Source organism: Chrysoperla carnea, chromosome 5 (assembly GCF_905475395.1).
Source record: "Chrysoperla carnea chromosome 5, inChrCarn1.1, whole genome shotgun sequence".
Classification (NCBI taxonomy): Eukaryota; Metazoa; Arthropoda; class Insecta; order Neuroptera; family Chrysopidae; genus Chrysoperla; species Chrysoperla carnea.
In genome coordinates this window covers 48019868-48044328 of record NC_058341.1, presented here as the reverse complement: position 1 = coordinate 48044328, position 24461 = coordinate 48019868, and the positions used below count along the sequence as shown (strand labels likewise).

Here is a 24461-nt window from a genome sequence, read left to right as displayed (position 1 = left end):
TTTCTATACTATCAATAAAATTTCAAAAACATTTAATATAGAAATATAACAAAAATTTGCTTTGTGTATTTATAATAAACATTGCCTAAGGTTAAAAATTATCCTAGGCAATGTTTAGACCATGGATCAAAATAATGATAGGGTGTTCTCGTATGTATATAGAGGTAAAACATCACATCGATGTTTCTACCATTAGATATCACACAAAATCGGGTGAAATTCCAATACATACCAAATTGGTATATAGAACGGAATATATAGAAATGCGAAAACTATGAAGAAGGTACTGTAAATATGTATACGTATATTGTATATACATATACGAGAGAGGATATCGACCGTAGGGGTTGATGATGACATCACAGGGTTGCCCGGGCGACGTGTAGCGCCGGCGCATCTATACATACTCTATGTATTCATTAAAACCACCCTTTACAACAACGACGACGTCCAACATTTTATACAATACACAGACAGACAGACCAGGCGTCGATCGAAGTTGCGGACCTTAAGTCGTCGTGGTGGAGACCGTCGTGTTATACTCTTTAATATTATTATTATTATTATTCTCTAATAGAAAATCTTAAGGTGGAAAATATTATTTAAAGTGTAGTTTTTTAATATTTAATTTTTTGGAAATATCCAAAAAAGAAACTGTAAAAAGGTGTGTGAGATTACTTATTGTTGTGATGTGTTTTCATAGTTTTTCTTCCATTCGGAAAATGTCAGCTATATTCACGATGCATGTAAGATAGAAGTAAGGGTGAATACGTCACAGACTGACACAAAAAAACATATAATAACTATTTTTCACGCAATTTTTATTATTATTGTTGGAAAATTTTTGCTTGACAAAACCAAAAAATGGGTACTGTATTAAGTTTTAGTCCACGTGAAAGACGCCCAACTTATACAACATCAAATTCAACAGGAGATTTTACATTAAATAATTTTTCATATGAACAATTAAATAATGTGAAAAATCGTGAAAATAAGGGGGGCGTTTGTACATCGTTGGTTCCAACCAACAATACAGCTCCATTGTTGAATACCACAACAAATTTAACAACTCAAAATAATTGTAACAATATCAATAATTGCAATAATATTGATAATGCACGAATAATTTCGGAGAAAAATGCATTGGAGAAAAATTTAAAGAAACATTCGCTATTTATTAATGCGCTGTCATGGAAACGATTCTCAACAGCGAATAATAATAAGAAAAAATTAGATAATAAAAATAAGAATGTTGTACAAACAAATCAACAACAATCGAACCAAAATCAACAGACACAAAATCAACAATTCAGACAGCCATTAGTTGATAACATACATCCGTTAATTGATAAAAACAAAAACATCCATCAAGTAGTGGCTAAAAGTGGAACTAATAATAATGGATATTATAACAATACTTCAAATAATAATTCAAATAAATCGGTTGGCACAACTGGTGTCTCGGCAACTGCAGCTGCATTAACATTAGATTTTGTACGTGCGAATAATACGAATAATAATTCACATGTATGTGATAAATTAGCACCAAAAGCTACGCTCCTGACAGCATCACAACAGAACTCATTAAATAATTCACAGAATAATACTAATACAAATACGATCTCGAATTCAAATCAGCAACAACCGGTCACAAATGTTCAATTGCCAAAGAAAACAGTGATACAAGCATCAACGTCTGAATTATTAAAATGTTTAGGAATGTATTTGCATGCAAAATGCTATCGGCTGCAAGATTTTCAAGCAGGTGATGCGGTAATGTGGTTGCGTACGGTGGATCGTAGTTTACTTTTACAAGGATGGCAGGTAATTGCTATGCTTTATTTATTTATTTATTTAATTCTTTTTTAGCTCTGGTTTTTTATTCGATATTTATTTATTAAAGTGAACAAATAGAAATAAGAAAAATGCTATATCTTGATATGAAACAAAACACGCACACCATCTTCTAATGTTGATTTTAAGCTTTTAAGCTGTGTACTTCCATAATATGAAAATATTCATGAAAAGGATACAATTGCAAAATTGCCAAATTTGCAACCTTATGTTTTCTTTGATGATGGGCGTTCAGATGTTTGCGATTTTCAGTTTATGCATCTTCCGTGTTCTGAGGTTTGGTTACATTGCACGGCGAGTAAATTATACTATAAGAGTACCTAATTACGATTAGGTAATGCATACTGATGACGACTATATGGTAGTCGAAATACGCATTTATATAATATAAAAATTGATCTAGGAATTTGGGGCAAAATCGAAATATAATTCGAAATACTCTAGAGTTCTCATTGATTATCTTGGAAGATATTTATATAACCATAAAGCCGATTGGCATATCTGAAAGAGTGAGCCACAATTTCTCGAACTATTAATAATTAATAGCTGATCAGGAATAGAAGGGGTTTGATTATGATGGCTAGTCCAAGTGTGTCAGTCTTCCAATAGTAAGAGCTGGGCAGTGATATAGATAGTTTGTCACCGTTTCTTTATTTTCTTCACTATAACAGTTCCTGCAGATATACAGTTAGTTATTCATGCTACATTGCTATGACTAAACGCTCATTCATGCATACTTGCCTTGCGATGCTGCTTCTGTTCTCACTTCTAGCAGGAAGCTTAAACATAAGTGCAATTTAATTAGAAATTGTCATTGTTATATGTTGTTATTAATTGCCAAATTTTTCTCCCCCACTCAATTGACATTCACTTGTTTCTAGACATAGAGCAAGATCAAAAAGATACTTTAAATAGTCCTCGTTTGTCGATAGATAGATGTCGATAAGATAATAATTCTGCTAATTTCTGCAGTAAGAAAAAATACTGAAACAAATTCTAAACAACACTGAAACATTATTAGCGAGCTATTTTTTAGATTTGCCCGAATATACTAATTATATTTTTATTTGGCCAGCATTTTTCAAAATGCTATATAAAAAAGTCTTAGTGTGACGAGAGTTTTGATTTAGAAGTTTCAGAGACTACAACCGGCTTTTTGTTTGGAATTATGCAAATATTCGTTTGGAGTTCATGAAGAGAAAAAATTTCCCCTGTTAAAATTTCACAAAGTCCAGAGAATGTCAGCTTTCTTTTGGTTTTGTCTTAGTATGATTTTCTTTAGTATGACTTAAAAATGTACGCCAATATCTTCTTTAATATCTTCTTCTGTGAAGGCAATATCATTATTACCTTTTAGAGGAATGTTTGATTTCTAATGAAACAAATTCAACCGAATGAAATGAAATCTGTTTGTTTTGTAGAAATTCAGATTAAGTCTACGCAGATCTATTGGTTCAGAACCAGAAGAAAAAAAGCTCCAATTGATATAACCGTTTAGTTTGATTACATATGGTTGAAATTCCTTCATCAAAATAAATTGCAAATCAGTTATGTTTCAATAAAAATGGAATAAATATATAGCCGTAGGTGGACAAACTAATATATAAACTGATTCTTGGAAATGATGTTAACTGGAATATCAAAATTTTAATGAGTTTCTCGATTTTTGTTAGAAAATTCATATAATATCTGCTGACGTCAACGTAAATGTGATGATGTAGGTTGAGAACCACCCTATTCAAACCACTTAATAATACTTTTTGTTTGTTGACTTAAAGTTTGAATTTGCAAAGATATTTCGGAGAAATTTATTATATATAATTATAAAACGAATGTAGGATTCCCTTTTGTCTAACGGCTTGTTTAATTTGTTCGTTAGAAGTAAACAATTTTAGCTTTATATTTGTTCAAATTTAAAAATGATTACTTAAAATTTGATTCATAACTTAAATATGATGATATTTAAGTAAGATAAATATATCCTCTGCAAATCATATCAAGGTGGGCTTAAAATTTTTCTCACGAAATGGCAAGATATCTACAGACGGAAATTTTCATAACGTTAAAAGTAGAGGTCTAAAAATAAATTAAGACATTTTCGCAGTTTTCTCTAAATATGCACGGAATTTTGAAATTCATTTTAAAAGGGTTTTCGGAATGTGATTTTTTGAAATTCGATAATCGTTTTGACTAATTTTTGCCAAGCACTGAGGTAGGTAATGTCTCTAATATAAAATATTTAAACCCCCAAGCAGATCCCCACAAGAAGAGGTAGAACATGAATTACGCACTTGCTGCCCAGGTAATATACCACTTATCAAAATGTTAGGCTAAGCATTTAATAAGCTATAGAAGAACCAATGACATTAAAGGCTAACGAGCACCAGGGTTCTATCAAGTTTAAACAATTTAAATAAAAATCAGTTATGAACCTGTTTCAAGTATACTCCAAGACTATAGAGGTTAGATTTATAATTTAAAAAATACCTCACTTGTAATGGCCCTTATTCTAAATTCTAGTTAATTTACATAGAGACATATTACTTTAAACATAAATGAAAATTTAATAACTTTAATTGGAAATTAAAATTAATGAACACAATTATTAATTATCTTTAATTATCATCAATTATTCAAAAAATGTATAATAGTATAATGAAAAATAACGGAAGTCGTTTATGGAAGTTTTAAATCCAAACTTGCAACTCGTTAATTTTAATTTAAATATTGCGTGAATGGTGATTACATTTTTTATGTGTACCGTTAATATTATATATTAATCGAGGAAATAAAACCGAAAAAACTGTATAACTAAGGATTGACTCCTTGTTAGTAAATTTATTTGGGAGCCCTTGGAAAATGTTTGCCTGAGTGTACCTAACAATGTGATATACATGCGAACTTGTCCTTTTTCGATTTATCCCAATAAGGAGGGACAGAAGTATCCTACTTCCGGGCACCACATTCTCTTAGAGACATTTGAAAAAAATTATTGAATTTTATATTATGGACAATTCCCAGCATTTCTTTATACTTGACATTTTTTGTCTAGTCTCACCGTTTTCCAGGTATAAGCATTTGAAAAAATAAAATGCAGATTTTTGCCGAAAACACGGCATTGAACCACAAAATTATCTTTATTTTTCTCAACAAAGAATTTTCGGCAATGATTTTATTTTTTATTTCTATTCTTATTCTATTATTCTTATTTCAAATAGGTATATCTCAAAAAATGCTGGAAATAGTCCATAATATAAAATACAATAGTTTTTTTAAATGTAAAGAGAATGTGGTGTCCGGAAGTAGGGTACTTCTGTCCCACACTAAATCGGGGAAAAATCGAAAAATCACAAGTTCACATGTATATGACTTTGTTAAGTACATTTAGGCAAACATTTTCCAACGTCTCTCATTTAAATGATGACGAGGAATGTATTCCTTGGTTAAATGCTTTATTTCTTACAGTATATACCTAAATTGAGAGAACTAAAAAAATGAATGTAAATGAAAAATGTGAAAATGATGAAAAACTCAATTTTCGTGTAATTGTTTGTTTTTTTTTCTTTCCTTATATATAGAAAAAAACAAGAGCTACGACCTTTAGACGCCATCCCAATGTCTTACTGAATAAATACATTAATGTATTCATTATGCAATGTTAAATTATAGTGTAGTTTCTTACACAACAATAATACAGGAGAAAATCTAGTATTTACGAAGTTAATATCGTGAATACTTTTTTAAGAAATGCTAACGAAATTACAGACAATATATTAGATTTCTTTTGTTGAGAAAAAGTTTGCCATGTTGACATTATTTTATCATTTAGTTAGAAATTCATAATTTTGTGCTTTGATTTTTCCTTTGATCTCTTCTTTCTCGTTTTTACGCCTACTTCCGACTTCCGAGTGTCAAAAGAATTCGACCAAATTATTTTTTCGTGAGTAAAAAATTTAATTACCGATAATACACACAAAAACACACAATTTTTTAAACTAGTGTTATTATACTTACTTCAAGAGATTTTCGTTGGTGCAAACAATATATTTCTATCATATATAGAAAAACAACGCAGGAGTTTTTTAATTTAAAATTTAAATAAATTAAATTTTCACCAAAAAAATAATATTTTTTTATAAATAAATATCCAGCTGGCTCGATTTACTTGAATTGTTATAAATTACTACAGAAATTATTTAATTTTTTTTTTTGCAAGTATTAGCAACATATATTACAGATCTCGAATACTTTTCATTATTTCATTTATGTTCAGGCAATGTGCATTATATTAGATATAGTGTTTTTGGCAAGTATTTTATAAATTTTAAAATAACAATAGAAATATAGATCAAAAACTAAAACCCAACTACGGAAAAATTACGCTTTAAAAAGTAGGAAAAAGAAAATAAAATTGCCATTGTAGTCGAGGGATCGTTCTGTGGAACACTTAATAATCTCAAAGGATTAAAAAAGATGCAAGGATAATTTTATTTCTTGTTTCATACTTTTTAGAGCGTGATTTTCAGTAGAAGGCTTTAGTTTTTGAATTTTATTGTTATTAAAATTATTTTGGAGTTATAATTTTGTGATGGAGTATAACAATATATATATTTTTGTAATGCTTTAATTAAGCCCTTTTATTTGATACCCAACACGGCATTATAAATTAATTATCTATTTTTAGTAGATGACCTCTAGAGGACGTCATATTCAATTTAATGTGACGTCGCATGGCCTATTCCCAGCTGACGATTTAGATGCTTGCATTTGTCAAATTATGATGATTAGTTTGTCAAATTATATTAAATTATGAGAGAACATTTAAACATACATACATACATAATTATATCTAGGAATAAGTAGTTTCTAGAGATTATATTTAGAAAAAAATACTTAATTTTTAGTTACTGGCAAAATTGGCACGACTTTCGGAAGAAGTGACAGAATCCGTCTAATCAGATTCGCATTCAGCGATCAAAAATACCTACTAAATAGCAAATATAAGCCAAAATAAGCATTTCAAAAAAAAATTTTTGGCTGCATGTGCCCTCCGTTGTGGCTCTATGCCTGCCTATGACTAGGTTAAGTTGGCTGAATATTCCTTGGAGTCCTATAAACACGTTACAAAAAATTCCATTAAAACGATGCTGTTACTCAACTTTTCTAATGCATCCTAGTTTTTGGTTCGTTATTAGTTTTAGTATACTTTTATTACAAACTTTCTGTACAAAAAACTGGAATAAGAACGTTAAACAGAATTTAAAACATATTTAGTTCGAGTATTCTTGGCATGAGGGATAAAGAAATTTCAAACCGTAAACATTTTACACAATGGTGAAAAGTTTTGATGAAAATTTTACACAACGATTCTATAAATATACACTACACTTTAGAGGTAAAAAATCCAAATCATTTTAAACAGACGCTACCCACATCATTTCCCTCTACTATAGCAACAATAATTATATATGATAAAATCTACTTGAAAATCTACAATGACTTATGGTACAGTTGTATACGATTCCGGTTGTTAGTATAATTTTCTCAAAAAGGGGTGAAAGGTTTTTTTACCAAAACATTTCTTTACATATCTACAACACTACTACACCCTCTTTTAATTTCTTTCCCCTCCTTGGTTACATGCATGCGATCATTGTTACGCTTCTGCATAGAATATAAATATATTAAATTCATGAAAATGGCAAAAAGGGCAATGTACTTTTTAACGAATAAAACAATTGCGAGCTACACGGAGAATAAATCATTATTATATTTTAGAACTAGTAGACGAGAATAAATGAAATATCCTACTTAAAGCATTTTAGGTCTATCGCGCGTAGATGAAAATTTTAGCTGCTGTTAAGGTTATGTCTAATAAAATTTTCTTCCACGAAAATTTGTATACCTGAAAATTTTTCTTTCAGGAAGTCTGGCAAGTTTTTAAGTGCAAGCTTCAAATTGATAACTATTCTATGGTATTTATTATATAGGATTTTGTAACTCGAATTACTAGAGTAAGATTATTACGTCACTCGAGTTACTTAGCATTCCTTCAACTCGAGCAAGATTAGCGTAAAAATGATTCAGAATTTTTCAGGAATACTAAGAAAAAAATGACGAAGAAATTGCTAGTGAGAAGGAAATTGCCACCAATACAATATCTATAACAGTAGAAATGTATAGAAAAACTTGATAATATTCCTACAGGCAGGAATTCATCGAAAAATGGTGGATATATCCATTTTTAAATATCTTCATTCAATTAGCAAAATTAGCAATATTAATTATTAATAAATATGAAATAAAATTCAAAAAAAGTCATAAACATTATATAAATTAAATATTTATATAAAAAATTATATAAAAATTAAAATATTATATAAAAAAAACACATTATATATTCGTGTCACCGAATCTACTCGGTCGCACAGAGTTGACTCCTCGGTAACTGGAGTGTAAACGAACTCGAGTCAAATTCTTTTTCATTCGAATTTGTGAAATTTAGTCGATTAACTCGAGTAACAACAGGATTTGAGCTGCAACATAAAATGTAAACATCATTTTGCCCGACACTTGAAAGAACGAAATGTACGATGATTGAAAGCTTCCATAGTTTTCTTCTACAGATCTTGCTTTGTCGAGTCGGACAACATGATTTTAGCATTTGATTTGGTTTTTCTTTTAAGAAAAACAAAATATACGTATGTTTATTTGTCAATAAAGCCGATGAGGAGACTGAAAAGGCCAGGTCCGACATTTAAAAATTGCGTCTTTCTAAATGAGTATAAGGCTACCGTACATTTTTTGAACTTATTTACATAAACTCAAAAGTTTATCTGAACATCGTCTAACAAACACTCGGAAAGGGCGTTATTGATGAAGTGGCCATAGTCCGACATATTTAAAATTTCGAATTTTTAAATTACTGGACTACGAATATGTTACTTTTAGGTCGATTATCTTAGTATTAGCTTTAATATCGCCCTATTTCAGTGCTGTTACACTGACCAAGAGTACATCTAGACAAATTTTTGATATGTTGCAAATAACTCCAAATAAGGTACGGTAACTTTAAACCTATAAAAGCTCCATATAAGCTCCCTTGGTGTTATGGTTTTATTTAAAAGACGTAGTTCACACAATTTTTTGGCTTGTGGCAAATCATTTCGAAAATGTAAGTTATTATACCATGTATATGAAATATACCAAAGTATACTAAGTTTAGTCCCAAGTTTGTAACGCTTAAAAATATTGATGGTATGAACAAAATTTTGGTATAGGTGTTTATAAAATCACCTAATTAGTCCATTTCATATTATGTGCAAATCGTATAGTATGTATTATATGGGAATATCAGTTATATATGTGTGACATGTAATACTGTCTGGGTATTTCAACAATTAACTCAGTCAATTGTTTGTTTTCACTTGTTTTTTTATGCATTTTAATTACCCTTGTAATATATATGTTCATATATTTTTCGCCGTGTACTGCTTTTTTCTTTTATTTAGGTACAGAGATAGTTTTTAAAGAGAATTCGTTTGAAATATTTCTCTATTTGTGCCTGTTAGTTTCAAGTTTTTAGAGTATGCAATGTACGCCAAGAGAAATATATATAACTTTTGTATGTAAGATATCCGGAGATTATCTTTAATCCCAATGCTTTTGAAGATTAATTATTTTCTCTATATAAATGTGTATACTTACTATTACAAACTAGAAGGATTATTTCGATACATTTTCACAATAATTAATTATAATTTATAAATATGTTGGTATATTTTATTAAGAAAACTTTCGTATTTAGAAGAAGATTGTAAAATACTTTATTAAAATTTTATTAAATCTTAACTTTTTTTTTTACCTTATTAGTTATTATTATTAATGAATCTTTTTGTTTGTTAAGAAAAACGGAATGAAGTTTTAAATGAATTTGTGTTTTTTAATTATTTTGATGATGTTTATCATTTATCATTTTTTACACATATAAAAATATTTTTAGTATTCAGGTTTCGTTCGATCTTTTCAATTTGGATTCTAGAAAATTCATTTCTCGAAATCTTCGGGTTTGATGTAGTGATTGATATTTTTCGCGTTTTATAATTTTCTTGAAAATAACTTAATATTCCTTCTTCTAGTTTTAGGTATATGAGTTAAATATCAAATTTCCAAATGATCGATAATTTATTTGAATTTTTAGTTTAAGTAATTGGAGACACTCAACATAATGATATCTTATTTTTATCTAAAAATTATTTAAAATGTAAGTCTCAAAGTTTTTCATAAGGCTCACTAGTTGAAGCTACCTATTTTTGGAGAGAATGGACACCAAATTTTTACCATAATTTTCCCCCTTACGAAAAAGCAATTATGCTTAAGAACAACTGTGTCAAACAAAAGTTGTTTATTTTATTATAGAATAAAAAACTATTAGACATACGGAGCTGTGAGTTGGCTTCAATTGTTTCAAATTTAATATACTTTAAAAATGATGATAGCAACTAATGTCAAAAGCTCCTAGTTATTGAATTGAACTGCAAAAATTGCAAGAAAGTCAAAAAATTTTACAGTTTTTCACGGATTACCCTGTAGCACAACTTTTTTTTGCTTACAAAACATGGTTTCATACTCTCTCTCTCTCTCAAGGGTTTCAAATAATATATCAGAAACAAAAACCAGCTTTACATAACGATTTGCAAGTTCAGTTGTTTATTTTGTAAGAATTTACTTCTTTTGGCACGTTGAGCACTTTTGAGGTGGACAAAAAACATGGAACTCGCTCCATCGCGTGTTTGTAATTGAACTCCTCCTAAACGGATGGAAGCATTTTGATAGAATTTTGTGTGTGTGTGTGTGTGTTTAAGTGGATGCGAGTATGGTTTAAAATCATAATTCGGTCCACTACAAAATAGTTTTGAGGGTTCCGTACCAAAAAATCAAAACCCATGAAATAATAAATGGTGGAAACGCATATAAATAACTTACTACATTATAACTTACTATTATTATTCAGATTACTATTATTATTAAGATATTGTGAATTGGTATATTCAAGCTGTTTGGGCGAGCACCGAGTTTCACTGCCGAAGGCTCCAGTTTTTCCAAAGTTTTCAGTTTCCACTTCCGTCGACAGTCCCCATGACTGATTATCTTTTTTTTTTTTTAAGTGTATAAAACATTTTACCGCAAGTTATTAGTTGAGTATAACGAACACTCATATTTAAACATATAACTCATCTGGTAGCTTGATGGTTTTTAGAAACAAAAGAAAAAAATTCGTAATATTACACTTCGACATCATAATTTAACATAGCTCTTGGAATTGTTTAACATAAATTATAAAGCACTTGCCTAAAGCATACAAGAAAATGATGATATACGGTGTAAATTAATGAAGGGTGGGTGCCTCTTTAATTTCTGTGAAAATTATAAAGAAAAATGAAATAAAATCCGTATAAACAAGTAATATTCACGTATAAAATATGAAAATTGTATATTTATACCATGTATATATATGAAATATACTAAGGTATACTAAGTTTAGTCCCAAGTTTGTAACGCTTAAAAATATTGATAGTATGAACAAAATTTTGGTATAGATGTTCATAAAATCAACTAATTAGTCCATTTCCTGTTGTCTGTCTTTCTGTCTGTCTGTCGTCTGTCGTCTGTCATCTGTCGTCTGTCGTCCGTCCATCTGTCATCAGCATTTATAGCGTGCTAAGGACAATTGAATAGAACAAAAGTTTAAATTTAAAAAATATTCTTTATAAAAAAATAAACAACTTTTGTTTGAAACATTTTTTCGTAAACATCACTGTTTACCCGTGAAAGCACACATTATGCGCAAATTGTATAGTAGGGATGTATTATATCAGTTTTGTATGTATGACATGTATGTATGTGTAATGTGATGACGATTGCGTCATCAACACTGTCTATACATGGTATTTCAACAATTAACTCAGTCAATTGTTTGTTTTCACTTGTTTCATTTAGTTTTCGTCATGTTTACAGTCAATTTTTTATAGGAATAATAAATTTATGCATAATGGGAATATGAGTAATTCTTCATTTTTTTTTCCATGGTAAGGATTGTGTTACACAAAAATATATTTTGTCATCTTTAAATGGAAAAATTAGATAAATTTATTTTCATGTACCGAAAAAATAAAATATTTAAATAAGAGAGAATATTGCATGTCTATTTTTCTTTATCGTTCTTTGTATGCGGAGAAAAATTTAATATTTTATTAATGTAATGGAAACTGTTTTACAACTTAAAAGTCAAAGGTCACCACCATATTATACTTGATATAAATAATAGAGCATCAAGAGTAGACCATAATATTTCTTCAGTTTAACAATTATTGGTTCATATAACTGACCTATACAGTGTCCCTGGGTTCACTGCTTGGTTTACAGAACTATTGGTAAGGTTACTTTTAAATATCATGAATTTTTATTAAGTTAATATCAATCGAGAATATCGATGATTTTTTTTCGCATTTCATAACAAAATATAAAAATACCGTAAAAGATGATAAAAAGTGAAATCAAAATTAAAATCTGCCAAGAAATACGGTTGATATAAGCATTTCAAACTACTTATTAGGCAGGTATTCCATAAGTGTTTTCTATAAGAACTATGTTTGCCATAAGAACTCTATTTGTTATTTAAATTCTGTTTTGTTAGAAAGAGATACAAACAAATCTTTGATGTCTTATACGAAAAATAATTTTTCTCTGCTGTTAATTACATGAATGAGCTTTTATTAAAGTATACCTACCAATAAAATATGAGGAACAATGACAGTTGATTGATATTACCTTCAAGAAATATGTGATTTTTAATCGAAAATTGCCGCAGTTCCTTCTATAACTTTTTTGATGAAGGGTTTCCTCTTAGTGAGGGATAACAGAGTTTCGAGCTCAGTTGTGAATTTATAACGGCGGGCGTGGAGTAATCAAACTTATATTCCACAAAAACCAATTAACTTATAAGTGAGTAAATAAACCCACGAGAAGTGTCGTGGGTTTAATACGATTTACTTTTATAAGTAAAGAATGCAATTTTAATTTAAAGTCGGTGGTTTACTCGTGTGCATCTCACGTAAATTTAAATCGCTCTCATATGCAAGACGTACATTCTAAGTTTAATCAGAAAAGAAATTGTTAAATTAAGCCATTTTAAAATGAACTCTCAAAAACGTTGCCAGCTGTGGTACCATAGCATGCAGATATCGCTTTAATATAGCTCTAAAAAATTTATTTAAAAAAATCATAATTTATTCTCCGTGTGGTTTGAACTTTAACCATTTGTTTGTTTTGACATATTTTTTAGATAAATAATTAGTCTTACTTATATACCTACGTTATTACGTTTTTCATGGTAAAAGCCTACGTATTATTGTAGATGAAAAACTGAATAAATTTTTCGTTTGATGTCGCATGTAAAGTTTATACGTGATATTTATGTTTTTTCAGATATTTTCTTTTATTTTTATTATAATTTTCTTCGTCTCCAATGATTTTCATCAATCAATTAATACGCTATTTTGTTTTATAAAGATGTATCTAGGGATTTTGGTGTCCTTGAAAAAAGGATATTTTCTATTAATAAAAAGTCAGTGTTGGTAGTTGAAGAAACATTATCTTATATATATTTGATTATATACCACGTATTTTGATCTTAGAGAGTCCAATAAAATCAACCTCTTCTCGATCCGAGTCAAAATTCAGCCTTGGAGCATCAGTGTTCTGTTTTTGTTGCAATGTGATCACTTGACTACGGTGGCTCGAATGAAATCGAGGGGGTAGTTTTATACAACTCGCCTTGGTCTAAATACGTGAACTTTATGCCTCACATGACCGATGTTGTATTTTTTTCATCTTTCGAAAATTAGTCAATATTTTCATAAAAAGCTCTCTTTACTTAAAAAAAAGACAGTGTTGTTAGTTGAAGAAAAATAAAAGGCAGTTAAGAGTGGGAAACCTTTTCGGAAAATATTGATTAATTTTTATAATACATCAAGTATTTTGATCTTGGAGAATCGAATAAAACCTACCTCTTCTCGATCCGATTGACAGTACAGCTTGGGAGCACCAGGGTTCTTATTTTGTTACAATGGAACCTCTGACCAAAACAGTAGCTTGAATGGAATCGAGGGGATGGTTTTATACAACTTGTCATGGTCTAAATACGTGAATTTTATGCCTCACATGACCACTGTTGTGTTATTTTTATTTTTCGAAAATTGATCAATTTTTCTTAAAAAGGGACTCCCAACCAATAAATGTCAGATCAAAGTGGAAGTAGTTTTATTCGACTTGTGATGACCGAAATATGGTGAAATGATATTTTAATTGTTACTTTTTTTAAAATTTTATAGCCATTTTGATAAAAAAAGACATATGTACATACTCATTTCCGTGGGAAAAAATTGAATTATATTGGGTGAAATTTAATTTTATAGTTTCTGAAACTGCATGCAAAGTTTCCGAGTTATACTTAAAATTGCAATATCAAAAAGCGCTCCCACCGCATTATTATTGTGCTCATGTTTTCTAAAAGAGCCTTGCTTTATTTTATTTTTAACCTTTGAAAATTTTCTTGATAACAAATTTAATAAGTGAAAAAGGTCTTTATTTTTCGTAAACTGGAAAGGTCCTTGATTTTTGTTTACCTACCTTGAACGTAGATGAACTTTTTACAAGTTTTGTATTTTTTTTTCTAAATTTAATTACAAAATTAAAATAGTAACGTCGATAGAATATATAATAAGCTTTTTACGATAATAGATGTTTTAATATAGTAAAAATAGTACCTAAATACGAAACAGAAAAGAAAATATTAATTAACTAAATGAAAGTTGAATCCAGGGACGAATCTATTAGAATTTATTATGTACCTAAAGTTTTTTTTCTCTCGTCTGCATGTAGCTTTGTTGCGCTTACTCTTTGTATTGTATTAAAAACTCTGATCGTCACAGAAAATATAACAGTGGTACAGGGGCTGGTAATTAAATTTAAATAGCATGTATTTGTATAACCCTCGTTTGTTTATTTAACACAATAATGCTGAAATAACATAATTTAGAATTAGAATATAAAGTCTATAACATATAATAGGTTGGCTGATAAGTCCCCGGTCTGACACATAGATGGCGTCGCTAGTATTAAATGCATATTATTTTTATATAGTACCAACCTTCAAATGATTCGTGTCAAAATTTGACGTCTGTAAGTCAATTAGTTTGTGAGATAGAGCGTCTTTTGTGAAGCAACTTTTGTTATTGTGAAAAAAATGGAAAAAATGGAATTTCGTGTTTTGATAAAATACTGTTTTCTGAAGGGAAAAAATACAGTGGAAGCAAAAACTTGGCTTGATAATGAGTTTCCGGACTCTGTATTTTTTCCCTTCAGAAAACAGTATTTTATCAAAACACGAAATTCCATTTTTTCCATTTTTTTCACAATAACAAAAGTTGCTTCACAAAAGACGCTCTATCTCACAAACTAATTGACTTACAGACGTCAAATTTTGACACGAATCATTTGAAGGTTGGTACTATATAAAAATAATATGCATTTAATACTAGCGACGCCATCTATGTGTCAGACCGGGGACTTATCAGCCAACCTGTAAAAACTTCTAAAATAAGGTACATATATGCATTTCATATTACTGTAAAGGAGGTTTGATCTTTGAACAAAAAACGATTTACGATTAACGTTCAACCTAACTCGTTGGATATTAATAATAAAAGATTTTTATTTATAAATAACATAAACTTCAAAAACCAAAACCCCGGCGATTACAAAATCGCGCTCTTAAAAGTATGAAAACAAGAAAATATTTTCATCTGAAATTGTTATGATAAGTATAATCGTCATTACAGTTACGGGGGACCTCCAATATTAAACAGTATTCCACAGGACAGAATGAGGTCCCTCGACTGCAATGACGATTTTATAATTTCATAAAAATTACAGATATTACTCGTCGGGGTTTTAGTTTTTGAACTTTATTTTAATTAAACTATTTTGGCGTTATAATTTAATGGTAAAGTATAGAATATTATGTATATCAAATATATGCATGTATTTGAAAATGCTAATTACGAATTTTTATTTAATAACTAACACGATATTATGAAATAAAAATTTGTTTTTAGTCGATGCTTTTATGTCCTGTTGAGGAAGCCATATGTGACGTCACATAGCCTATAACCACTGAACGATCAAGTCGCTTTTAACGATACCTTATTTGTTAAGGGATGATAAGTAGTTTAGAAGTTGGGAGGGAACAGACGAAAATATATACATTTTAACATATTTTGCGGTTATAATTTCGAGATTAAGTATAACAATATACATATTTTTGCAAAGTGCTAATCACGCCCCCCCCCCCATTTGATGCCAAACACGCTATCATTAAATCGAAATTAGTTTTTCGATCATAACTTTTTATCCTCTAGCAAGCGCCATATTAAATTTAATGTAAAGTACATAGTCAATAACGGCGGACGATCAAGACGCTTTTAACGATATCTCATTTGTTAAATTATGATAAGTAGTTTAGAAGCTAGGTAACAGATGAACATACATACATACATACCGGCGAAACACATAACCCTCGCCATAGTCTAGTCGGGATAAAGGAAAATTTTTTTCGGATCTGTAGATAATAATGTGAAGGTCACGAATTTCGTCACATTATCACCAAATTTTTGTGATCATAGTGGCATAGTTTCAAAAAGTTTAAAGCAATTAGTTTGTCTTTCTTTATTGACCAATACTTACAAGAGTGTGAGGGCTTACAATTTTCTTTAACTATCTAACAGCTAACAGTATTTTTTTTCCGAAACTACTAACGACCAAGGAAATAGAAATTAGAAAATTATTTTTATTTGGGTGGGGGCAATTAAAAGTCGGGAGCTCCGAACTTAAGAAAAGTGGGAGAATTTTTGAAATTGCTTTCATGAAACTGAATTGAATTACTATTTCCTCGTCATTTAATATTTCGAACCAGTTCTTATCTATATAGACCCTCCTGCGTCTGTTTAATCTCTATAGCTAAATAACACTCCAGTAGGGGAGGGGGTAGTTACGGTGGTTGATACCAACACGAAGAGGTTTAAAAATGTTTTCAAACAAAAAAAATTTAAGAAAAAACTTTTTATTTAAAAATTGCATTATTTCGAGGTCAATCTTTAAAAATTTTAAGCTTTGCTGTTAAACTCAAATAAACGACCGCCACTGATTATGTTACGTTTACATGATTACAACACCTAACAACAAACAAATAAATATAATACAGGTTTCAACGTTATAAAGCCCGCAATGTCAACAGTTGTATGTATATATGTTTTATTTTATATTATAGTAATCAATAAAACCAATATTTACAAAAAAAAAAAAAACAAAGAACAATAATAAAATTGAAAAAAATTCAGTCATTATATAAAATTGTGTATTTTTTAATTTTTAATGTATTGTTTATTAACCTTGTATTGGCTAAATCATTTAGCGGCAACCCGTAGCATAAATAGAACTACCCATTCTACACTCATATACATAGCTATATAACTACACTACCTACAACTAAGTTTTTTCTGCTTACTGTAGTGTACACTACTACAATCAAATACAATACAATTAATCACACATACACCCGTCCATTAAAAATAAATCTAAATAATACTCTAAATGTTATATTTAATTTAATGTTTTAAGGAAATTAAACGATGAATAATTTTAATTTTTAATTTTAATGATACTAAATATATTATTATTCCAAATAGTAATTTTTTTTATCAAAACGGTAACTCTCCTTTAATGGAAAAAATTGAAAAGATTGCCATTTTCACACGCTTCCCCTATGTTACGTGTTTAATTACCTATACCAAAAGTTTTGAAGATTAGTTCAGATTTTGAAGGAATGACCTAACTACCTTAAAAAAAAATTTCCCACCCTTTTAACGGTCTAGACATTCCATAAACCACTGCTTTTTTAAGACAAAAGCTTGCTTATTTCTGCCATATTAACTGCTTGATAATTGATTTTCCCAAATGGTGCTGTAGTTACATTTGGATCTGTAACTCTAAAAATGGTGGAATGGAGAAAAATCCGAAGACACAGTATGACAGTTTTTGATGATAAAATATACTAAAAAAGTTAAAACACAATCAAGTCCTGCCATGTGAATTTAAAATTCAATAAATTTAAAAGGAAAAAAAGTTTAATGTTTGGCCAGACGTACCGTGCGTGTCATGCTACCTTTGTGAAAACCGTTATACCCAGTAAAAAACTTCAATTTTCTTTTCAACTTGATGTGCGTTTTATTGGCGCACGATTTTTCATTATCAAGATATGAGCGATTTTATAAGCGGTGATTAAATGTGTCCTAAAATTGAAATATTTCGAAATTACTCTAAAAATATGTTCGAAATATCTCTAAAAGATTAATTAAAAAGACGATTGTGTCGATTTTTGACAGGAATATGACAGGAAAAGAGTAAAATGTTTTCGAAAGATCCTACATATCTCTACGAGATATCAAATGGCTATGAAACGCACATCAAATTGGTGGAGAAAATCATTATGTTGCAAAGAAAAGTACAATTGGTAATATGAATATTTTACCAAGAGTTCGTAGAAATGGTACGCCTCGTAAAACCTTTGAATTGTGTTTGTTTATGAAATAAATAATTCATACAGATTCCGATATTCTTCGAATTAAAGTTGATTTAGTATCGTGTTCTCTTGTACTATTATTTGTTGATATAAGAGTGTTTTAATATCTATTGCTACAGGTATCGACTATCTATCATCGCAGTAGATCTTATTTCTAGAACATGTATACCTAGAATAGAATACCTACTATTTACTACACTATCAGAAAACCCCGCCCTTTAGACAGATAGATTGGTGTAGATATTGTTGATTGTTTAATAATTTGATTACAATCTACTACGGTTTTGTAAATAAATATGAACTTGATCCTTTATACATAAAATAAATTAATTGGATATTTGTTATCAAATTATGGTAAGATTGATTGTTAGAAGTCCCTAAATTTGAGATGGTTAATAAATTTTGATAAACATTTCATTATAGACGAGAAATATTCTTATTAAATTCTTGCTAAATATCCTGATCCTGATCCTGATATATTTATAAATGTGAAATTTTGTGAGGATGTATCAAACTAATTATAACTGCTAACAGTGCTAACCCAAAGGTATATGTGAAACACACAGTACATGTCACATTTGAAAGTTACAATAATTCGGCAATTTTTCTCTTTTATTTCTGAACTATTTTCTTAAAATCCTGATTATATACTATCTATGCTTGCCTCTCTACATAATTTAACGGGTTGTTTTTATCATTCTAACCAATCCGAACCAATTGCTATCCCTTTATATGTTATTTGTTTCCCTACAAATTTTTGTTTGTTTGTTTGTAACGGTTTTACGCAAAAACTACCGATTGGATTTGAATGAAATTGTAGAAAAATATAGCTCATACATCATAATAAAGCATGAGCTATAATTTATAAAGATATATTAAAAAGAAAATTAAAAAAATTAAATTTAATCTGACATTTTACTGTTCCAACTATGATCATTATTTTGAACCATAAATTAAGGATTTCTGTACAAATTTAAAATAAAAAATGAATTTAAATAAATTCATGGCCATTTTTTCTGATATACTCAATGAATTAAGACTATTTTACACTAAAAAAATTGAAAACTTGCGTATATTTAAGCTGAGAAAACAATCCCTTCGAGTGTTATGGAAGGGGGATAAGTGAGATCAAAAGAGCTAGAGGCTATAAAGCGGTGGTTGTTACTTTTAAGTTCAGTGAAACTCATGTGAAATTATGTCTGAATAAAGCTCAGTTTTCTTGAAGAAAAATGTTAAAAATTAGAGATTAGTTATTTTCACGGAAATGTCACCAAAATTTTTATTCAAAAAGGGAAGAATTGATTTTTCAACTAGTTTTTCATTACCGTTTTTTTAACATATTTGTGTAAAGTTGTTTATTCTTTTACATTACAATTTCCTTGTAATTGAATGGTTTCTTTTATTCCAATAATACATGGAATATTTTATGATTTAAAACTGTATATTTTCTGTTTACAAGCGCAGTACGAAATTAATTCTTGAAACACTTGATTCAATTGTCAGGGTAATTTCTGAATATACATATATCATACATCCAAATATATATCCTTATCTCTAATATTTTCGAAGTAAAATAATAATTTTCCAGTGGCGAATACTTCTGGCTATAAATATTGAAAATATAAAATTGTGCGACTATTTACCTATCTATCTATAAATATATAGGAGACTTTCTATAGATCTATATAGATAGATAGTCACTCATCACGATATCTCTGGAACTATAAGACCTAGAGACTTGAAGACTTTGGCAGGAATATTCCTTTTGCCAAGTAGAGGTCAGCTAAGAACGGATTTTACGAAATTCCACCCACAAGGGGGGGTTGCGGGGGTGTTCATGAATAAAAAATTCATATTTTTCAATTATGGCTTTTAATAGTTCAAAACTTGGTCAGAATGTTTTAAATTACATTTAGAAATTTTTTTAACCTTCGGAGGGTATAAAGGTGTAGCGAGAAAGTGGGAAGGAAATATCGAATATTTACAAATATACCTAAGTGGGGTATCAAATAAAAGAGCATGACGTGTACATTACAAAACTGTTATCCAACGCAAGGAAATGTGGAGGGAGGGGTGCAAGTGGGGATGTTGCCCAGCAAAGCGGGTATATTTTACGCCACGCAAAGCGGGCGGGTAACAGCTAGTTTCATTATATAACTATAGTACGTCAGCCACTGAAATTTAAACACTGTAGAGAATGTACGCACCGTTAAAACTTGATTTATCCTGTTATATTATTCATATCCAGGGACATATCCAGAGTGAAATATCTTGCAATAACATTTATAGCAGTTGGAGTTTGGTATCGTTGCTGGAACTTTGTGTAGACTTATTTTTTTGAGGTGTATTTAATTAAGATTTCTTGTCCTGCGATTTTGCCAGCGGGATAAAGGAGCATCTGAACAGCCAGCAAAATTGGAATACATTTTAGAATCTTGTAGAATATGATCATGCATAAATTTGGTATACGATGATTATGTATATGTATTAATAAAACAAAAAAATCACTCCTGTCGTTTATCCATCAGGATAAGCTTCGGTGGAAGTGTTATTCTAATTGATCCATTAAACATACACTGCAGGTGCCGAGGCCACACCTCGTTGAATTACCACCAGGAGACGTTAGCTTTCGATGCTTAATCACTCTATACGAGTTTTAAGGAAAGTCAAGTTCTTCAAGTGTCAGTAAGGTTTCCTAAATTTTCTGAATGCTTGGTTGACTTACGTCCCGTTTGAAAAGTGCAAAACCAAAATTACTAAATACACTTAAAATAAAAAGAGTGAAATGTTTCAGCGATGATCACAGCCTCAAATCGCCTTGAACGTTTTTACAAGATTGAAAATATTTATACTGGACATGTCCCACTGATAGACCGAAAGGAGATAATTTTCATATTCAGTAAAAATAATTTAACAGGAAAAACAAAGTTAGAACGGCGCACACGTCTTACGCCGAAAATTTCACTGGTCAAAGCACAATATATTGTAGTTTTTTAAGCTCCCTGAAGTCGGTCGTCTTATAGGGAATAATCATGTATTTTTTTAAACATATTTTTAATTCATTGTTTACACTGTTATAACATAGTAAAAATATAAATACTGTCTAAAAATGCTGTAATTAAGTGTAAAAAAATATTTAAAATAGAGAATAATTTTGAGATGTTTAAACACAATCCTTTTGGCGCTTTCTACAGGTATAGTACCCACGTATGTAGTAATTATAGTATATATCCATGGTAATTCCACACAAAATATAAGTAATTAATACCGTATAGTATGTCAACAAGTCTGACACATACTATGACGTTACGTCCGTTTTAAAATTGGAATTTCCTTTTTAGAAATTTTAATTTCTCTCACTTAATTTGTACTTTTATTAATTAATTTTAAGTAATTAAAAAGATATTAATTACTAAAATCCAACCAATAAAATTATGGAAAACAAATTTTTTGAACCAAATTTAACTTACATGAATATTCTCTATTATACTTGTATTCGGATATTGTTCAAAACAGAATAAGTATGTAACGATCAATTTCGTAGCTTGATAGTAAATAATATAATATGTATTCATACAATTTGTAATTTACATATTTGCATAGTATTCTAAACTATTTGCACGAGTCTATATGCATATGTAGGTAGCATGGATAAGTTTAGATTAGAAACATCAAGTTTGGGAGCCTATTAATTACGTTAGTTACATATTGCATAAAGCTAATTTACTAAAATACCAAATACAAATAGTTACCAGACGGACACAAAAAATAAAAACACGTGTAAATTAATCCATTTTAAACACGAGAATCATATTATAATCGCAAAAGTCAATCACACTAATTTGATTATACGAAAAATAAAAAGATTTGTCTAGTGTATTTTAAGAATGTCAATGAGTCACATTTCTTTCGAAAATTGAAAATGATGACTAAATTTTTTTTATCACTTCATGTGAAGAATTCTCATTGCACGGGTAGAAAAGTGAAGTTTGTTTTTGAAAGATTTAGAAGGAGGCAAAGAGACGGGCAACAATCTTTGAATACTTATAACTCGTTTTCTAATCAATTTTAATTTTACTTTCAAATTTTGTTATTGTCTACTTTTAAATTTTCATGAGTAATGTGGCAAATTCGATATCATTTATCTAACCCCTAAACCCTTGGAAAAAACACTACCACCTGAAATCGAACTCTGTTCTTTCTAGTACATAGTTCTGTAGTTTTTTTTTTCAATGAGACGTTGTTGCTAAGCTCTTCCTCACGGATTTTTTCATAGCCAGAGACTTTTGTTTTACGGAGGTTGATAATTTTTTAATTGCGCTGTGCGGGGGGTTGAAATTAGATGAATATTTATTGACGACAATATTCATATAAGAACATATATCTCCCTAGCCCGAAAAATGGGTCGAGACTTAATTCTAGATGGAATTCATTCTTGATATTCCATCAAAAAACATTTTATGCCTTTTCTTTTTTGTTTTTTGTTTGTTTGATTGAACGCGCTAATCTCATAATAAATGGATTTCAATGAAACTTTACAATATACAGCGTACATACAATATACAAAAAGTAACATTTCGAGTGTTATCCATGAAGGATAAGTAAGATCGTCCAGCGAAGCAGGTGAAATACTGCTAGAAAGTTCTTGATAAATGGTGTTTACCACTTTACCTTCAATTTGAAACTGATTTCAAAAAAAATTCTCTATAAAGACCTTTCTATAGTTTATCTTGCACAATAATATATACAAATCTAGACACTATTGACCAATTTTGTTTCAGTTTTGTATAATTTTGAAGTTAACGTGATAGAACGACAAATTATCGGAATCTAGAAATATATTTTAAAAGAATTCCAACAATTGATACTATGTTGCGTCTAAATGATACATATTCAATAAAATCCATAGTGTGTAATATCAATGGTGATATAATGAAAAACTATTTTCATCGCAATATTTAAAAAATACTCTTTTATTTACTCGTTTATTTATTGTAGCAATTTGCACAAGAAAAAAGCTCTCACTCAGAAAGAAGTGTGAATCTGTGCACTAAACAATTAATTTCTTAGTAATTTTCTTGGACTACCAAGAGACTGAAAAAAAACTCTTTATAAAGAAAAAAAAACAACCATCGAACCAAAATAGTATTGCTTGGCATTGTTCCAAAATATAATACATAACATCCAGATATATTTGTTTTAAAAAGAAGAACATTAAAAAATATTAGATGGGTTAGTTGGGTAATAGAATGAGACACAATCTAAAATGTACTAACTAATACGATAGTAACAAAGATGGATAGAGGAAAATTGTACTAGCATAGTAATAATGGTTATAACACAGTAGTGAGCAGCATAGATATAATAAATATAATGCTTTGTATATTATAAGGAAAAACGTTTGTCGTTTTGAATATGTGTGCATGTTTTTTAAAACTGATAGTTATGTTTTGTAGTCACCAGTCATATCAATCGTGTTTGTTTGGTTCCGTATATAAAAAGATAACACTCAGCTTACATACTTCGTATTTTTTCGTATTTTTAGTTTTGGGAAAAGTATTAATTACGTCAAGGTCAGACCATTAAAAAGGTGGCTTATTTTTTATCAGACAATTAATAAATACATTTGAAAAGTATAGGCTAATCAAATTAAACATGGAACGTTGCATCAAATCAGATATTTTCGTTTTTTTGATATGTTGTTTGAAACGTAGAGGCATTGCTAAATCTAAGCTTTCGACCTCGGCAGACGACCGTTTTTGCCGATTTTAAATCGGGAGGACTGGTTTTTTCTCAAAATTGTCATATTTATTTTTGAAGAGGGTTAAATTTTCAACATTATGATATAATGTTGTTATAGGGCCAACAGTGTCGGAGTTACAGATTTTCAAAGTTTACCTTCTTTTTT

At 29.6% G+C, this 24461-nt stretch overlaps 1 protein-coding gene across 1 annotated transcript in view; it reads left to right on the top strand.

Moving 5' to 3' along the window:
- The first annotated feature begins 513 nt into the window (after positions 1-513).
- The window catches only part of LOC123300915 (cyclin-dependent kinase 5 activator 1), a 95440-nt gene continuing 71492 nt past the window's right edge, over positions 514-24461 (top strand). Inside the window, exon 1 of the mRNA XM_044883594.1 lies at positions 514-1824. Coding sequence (XP_044739529.1) covers positions 865-1824 — 960 coding nt within the window. The 5' untranslated portion in view covers positions 514-864. The remainder of the gene's footprint in view (positions 1825-24461) is intronic.